The following is a 5,838-nucleotide window of genomic DNA, read 5'->3' on the forward strand; positions in this document are numbered from 1 at the left end:
ATTTTAAGATTAAGAAATCATCTCAAAACTATTAATAATTAATTCTTTTTCGTTCTATTTTAAACAAATGAGTTTACGAAGGACAACTACTTCAAATGAGTTTATATGTTCAAATTTCATCTTACTAATCTTGAAATTAATAGACGATCTTCTTGAAAATTTGATTCACCTTTAAAAATCGACCTTTGGAAAATATTTTAAATCTTTATTAATTAGAATTCCAACTTCTACACCCGTGAAGGCTTCCCTTCCTTTCCCTTCCTTGCTAAGATCCAACAAGGTCTATTCATAAAACATATACAACACACAAAAAGACATTCTTTCCTTTAATTTCTCCTTGGACGGCTGCAAGTCCGCTGGTGCAAATCGAGTTCATCAGTCACGGGACGTTGTCCTCAATGAAGTACTCTCCAGTCTCGATCAAATGCCCCACAATCCATTCACTTTATTTCAACAACTCTCGCAAAAAAAAATTAAAATAAACAAATAAAAAAGAACAATCACACGCACAACAGTGTGTATATATATATAAAAATATGCTTCCAATGGCAACAAATTGTGAAGAAATTGATTGCTGAAATGAACACTTAGTTTATTAATTCCCACACACTCGATGAGATCACCATAACACACTCACTCACGGACTCACAGCCACTCTCACACTCACACTACTGATCAAGCCAACAATATAATGCGAAGAAACAATGCAGGCATGCCTAGCTTAATGATCATTAATTAAGAAGTACTACACTACTCTAATGAGGAGGAGGAGGAGGATCAATGGATATGTGGGATTAGGGTTAGGGTTGTGGGAGGGGGGCTAGAGGGAGCAGGTGTAGCCGGGCGGCGGGGCTTTGCCGCAGGTGAGGAGGAGCTGGAGGGCGAGGGGGAGGTAGATGTTGATGTTGAGGAGCTTGAGCTTGATGGTGGTGCAGAGGCAGACGGCGGCCTCCAGCTCCACCAGCCCCTGCAGCAGCGGGCAGCACTGGTTGGCCACCGGGTCGCCGAGGCCGATGTGGACCAGGCCGCCGAGCAGGTCCACGCATGCCCCGATCTTTAGGCTGTCCGCCGGGCAGCTCGCCGGGGGCGGGTTGGCAGGTGGAAGCAAGGGCGGCGGCGGCGGGGGGCAAGGTGTTCTTCCACCTACTGGAGGTGGTTGGATCACCGGGGGACCGGTTATCGGTGGGTATCCGATCACCGGTGGCACCGTGACTGGTGGATTTCCTATCACTGGAGGCACCGTCACGGGTGGATTTCCGATCACAGGAGGGACAGTGATGGGTGGTTTTCCGATCACCGGAGGGATGGTGATGGGTGGTTTTCCGATGGGAGGGTGGACGTAGGGCGGTTTTCCGATGACCGGGGGTTTGGTTTTGGGGGGCTTATGGGGGTGTCTAGGAGGCTTCGGATATTTAGGTTTGGAGGAGGGAGGGCAAGTAGCGGCGCCGTCGGAGGTGAGGGGGAGGAGAAGGGAGGAGACAAGGAGCATGGAGCCGATGAAGACGACTCGAGAGTTGGAGGAAGCCATGGCGATGAGGCCTCTTGGACTCACCCACTCACTCCTTTTGAAGAGAGAGTGAGTGTGCATGTGCTTAAATAAGAGTTGAAAGGGTTCACGTGAAGAATATTAGACATGCAATTAGGGTTAGGGTTTAGGGTGTGGGGGCATATGGATAGCTACTGACGGTCTCACTCACATTATATCGTGCATATGCATGCCGACTTTTCCACGAGACAATGTCGAAAGGCAATACTCATGGATTGTCATTGCAAGAAAAGAAAGTTTATCCGGAAAAGAAAAAAAAAATTGATAATCCTATTATTTTGATTGGTAATATGAATTATATATAGGTAAAAAAAATTTATCAAGACTTGGCCGGTAATTTATGATCGGTAAATATCATTCCTCGATTATTATTTTGGCCATTATTAGGGTATTCTCGGTGCTTGATATGTGAATGAGGGCGATCACATGGCTAGCTAGATATATAGCTAACTAAGTTGGAATGAAGACATGATTTTCTTAATTGTCCTTTTTTCATCCCTAATCATATACTTAAATACATAGGAAAAGACAAAGTAAGACTTTAGCACACACCATTTGATCGGATGCACATCGACATGAAATATAAAAGGTTGGAGACGAATCGATAACATAAACAAACAAATATTCAAATTCGAGAGAGATGGCATAGAACTAAGGCCAAGGCCCTCTTCACTTGAAATCTAATTAAGATCTCTATCTATACAATTGTATTATTGTTGTGCACGAATCTTAAAGCAATGCGAGTAAAAAATAACATTTGATTAACATATACAAATTAACATACTTATATTATAAATTGTTGGGCAATACAAGAGAGAGCATAATCACCTTTTACTATAATTATATTATAAATTATAAATTATCTTATAGTTTTATATTTCTCAAACCAACCCTTCGCGATTGGATCGAAATAGATGAGTCCTTTGCGTAAAAAAGAACATGTTCGCTTGCGAGATCTTAAGAAAAAGACATTTCCATGACTGACCTAGACAGTGTGGCACATGTACTTGAATAGCTCTTGTAGTTTTGTGCAACCAAACCATGCACCACAGCTAAGCATATTTTCGCTATCTCTATAAAGGACTCGGGGGGCCGCTTTAGTACCACTAGCTATGATCGAACCGATTTCGATAAAAATTCGCTATGCAAAACGGAAGCATATAAGTTTTATCGCTTGATCGATGAATCATATCACTAACGAGTTAAGTATCGGTTGTATTGTAAAATAGAATAGATTCAATTTGAGTACAATTAGAAATTTAGAATGTTCATTGTCAATACGAATAAATAATATTTTTAAAAAAATAAATATGAAACTACGTGAAATTATTGGAGTGGGTCCGTTTACTGCGGCGGAGCATTGGAAGGATGGGGAAGGGGAGAAGGACGGAGAATGAGGAGTCCGTGAAGGGGTGGCTTCTGGCTGCTGTCCGGTGCAGGCTTTCTGTGCGGATTGATTCGGCGCATAGGCACATGGCGACCCGTGACTTGTCATTTGTCCTCTTCTTTCTTTCTTTTCTTCCTGTTCTTTCTCTCTTTTGTTTTTGGATGTGCATGCGGAGACACGCATGCATGATGCCTCATGCGGCCATGCAATCTCTCACGTGAGCGGATATCACCGACTCTGAATGGATTGCGTGGTGGGGCCCTCTCTTTCTGTGGGCGGCCAATGGTGAGGTCAGGCATCGCGTGCCGTACTGGTTAGATTATATATTATATAATAATATTAATATATTATATAATAATATAATATATTAAAATTATAAAATTAGGATTGATCCGAGTTAAGAGTAAAACGGGTCGGACTGACTACCCGTGATTCGGTTTGGACGGGCAGGGTTGGGTCAGGAGGTGAACCAAGCACGGCCAGGGCGGCCGGGGGTGAACCATCCACAGCCGGCTTGGTTTTATGCCCTGTTACTTCAAAGTATGAATGAGAAAAAGAATAAGAATTGAGATATGTGCATAAGTATTTGAAGTAATAGGATTAAATTAAATTATGTCGGTGGAATAGATTTTGAAAGACATTGAAATCACATGGAATGATATAAGAGGCATTCACAAGGGGCATCTTTTTCAATCCACGACAATGGCACCATCAAAATTCTCTAGTATGCACAAACCACATTGCGTCTTCAAGACTTATTCGTTACTAACTTGATGACATCATCCTCGAGTAATAGTGTGTTTTGCACTACAATTTCTTGAAGCAAGATCATGGAAGCGAAATTGTAGGGGAGTTGATGGAGTAGAGGAGGAAGATGGAGGTGGAAATTGTTGGATTTTTCGGGTCGTAAAAATCACTTTTTGTATTACGGAAACTTTGAAATTCTCATGTCACGGATCCGTGTGAAGAAATAAAATTACGTAAAACTTTCACGTACGAGTTTTCTATGCCTAGATCTACTTTAGATTTACAAGATTAAGAGGTTACCCTTGATGCGAAGCCCTTCGCGTAATCCCGCTCGTCCAAGGTTCACCGGATCTCGAAAGTATCAAAGTAGATATTTCTCTATGTGTATCCACACGAACGGAAGATGGAGAAAACAACTAAAAGGTGTGCTAACACCCTTAGGGTGCGTTTGGTTCGGGGTTATTCTTGATAACCTTGGTTATCCATCCAAGGTTATCAACAAAAACCTTGTTTGGTTTAGGTATTCAATGATTCCCAAGTAATGTTCTATTCCCGACACGTCAGCAAAAGGGTCATGCAGCCCGGAAAACTAAGGTTTTTCTTGATTCCGGGGTTAACGAATTTTTTTTACCAAAAATACCCTCCGATAAGAAAAAACATGAAAAAAAGAGAAAAAATGTAAAAAAATATTAAAAAATGTATAAAAAATAAAAAAATATTTTAAAAAATTTAAAATTTAAAAATTTATTTTTTTAAAAAAAATAATTTTAAAAAATATAAAAAATAAAAATTTTAAAATAAAAAATAAAAATTTTAAAAATGTTAAAAAATTTAAAAAAATTTTAAATTTTTTTTAAAAAATTTTAAATTTTTTTTTAAAAAATAAAAAATTTTAAAAATAAATAAATAAATAAAAATTAAAATTTAAAAATGTAAAAAAATAAAAAAATATAAATATAAATAATATAAAAATATAAAAACATTAAAAATTAAAAAAACACATAAAAAAAGTAAAAAATATACAAGAAAAAGAAAAGTAAAAAACATTAAAAAAATAAATAATAATAATAATAATAATATTATGTATAGCTGGTTTTGTAATTGAGGATAATACGGTAAAATATTAAACTAAGGTATTCATTAAAACCTTCAAACAAACAAGTTTTTGTTGCACCTAAGGTATTCATTAGAAGTTTCGGCCAAGGAGGTGGAGGAGAGGGAGAAGAAGATGAGAGCTTGAGAGGAGGAAGAAGATGAAATCAATTAGCACACAAAATGCACTCAATTTCATCTTTAAGTGGCCGGCCACTTCAAGGCTTGTAACCCCCATGGAATATCAAGAATCAAGTCTCTTGATCTCCTCCATGAGGTGGCATTTGGTCAAGTCAAACTTGACCAAATGAAGAAGCCTTGATGATGTGGCATTGGTCAAGTCAAAGTCAAGTCAAAACTTGACTCTTCATCTTCCTACTTAAGTCAAGTCAAACTTGACCACTTCTCTCCCTTGGTTGATCTAATCTAACCATTGGTTCAAGTCAATTTTAATTTTAATTTTAATGAATCTCTATTCATTGAATTAAATTGATTCAATGAGTCTAAGTCCAAATTAGACTCATTTAATACATGAATCAAATTGAGTCCAACTCAATTAACCTAATTTGGATTACTCTTAATCCAATTTGGTTCATCACATGAACCTAATCCTTTAGGTTCATCAAATGAACCTAATCTCCATCTAATTGTTCTTTGTGTGTGACCCTATAGGTTCTTGTAATGTTGGCAATGCTCCTAAACTCATTTAGAAGCATAAGTAATGAGCGGTATCTAGCAACACATCATTACTACCCAAGTTATAAGAAAGTTGAGATCCAACATCACCTTGTGACTATTAATTGTGACTCTTCACAATATATGACAAGTGTCCTTCTATCCTTGACATTTAGATTGATCAATATGAGGCATAGACCGTGTCATCCTCTAATCAATCTAAATCTTGAATCCCAAGTAGACTCACTCAATCAAATGAGCTCAACATCTCATATTGACTCATTTGGGCATGGTCATGCACTTAGTGGTCTCACTCTATCAAGAATATCGATGTCTCTCCCGTCATATAGGAGGGATAGATCTCATCTACATCACTCACATCCCTCCGCAT

General features: G+C 38.3%; 1 protein-coding gene across 1 annotated transcript; it reads right to left on the reverse strand.

Moving 5' to 3' along the window:
• Positions 1-571: 571 nt before the first annotated feature.
• On the reverse strand, positions 572-1,592 carry LOC122028135 (36.4 kDa proline-rich protein-like). Its single transcript, XM_042587152.1, has one exon. The coding sequence runs from the start codon at positions 1,586-1,588 to the stop codon at positions 821-823; it is 768 nt and encodes a 255-aa protein (XP_042443086.1). The 5' UTR covers positions 1,589-1,592; the 3' UTR covers positions 572-820.
• Between the last annotated feature and the right edge of the window lie 4,246 nt (positions 1,593-5,838).

Source organism: Zingiber officinale, chromosome 10A (assembly GCF_018446385.1).
Source record: "Zingiber officinale cultivar Zhangliang chromosome 10A, Zo_v1.1, whole genome shotgun sequence".
In the NCBI taxonomy this organism is placed as follows: domain Eukaryota; kingdom Viridiplantae; phylum Streptophyta; class Magnoliopsida; order Zingiberales; family Zingiberaceae; genus Zingiber; species Zingiber officinale.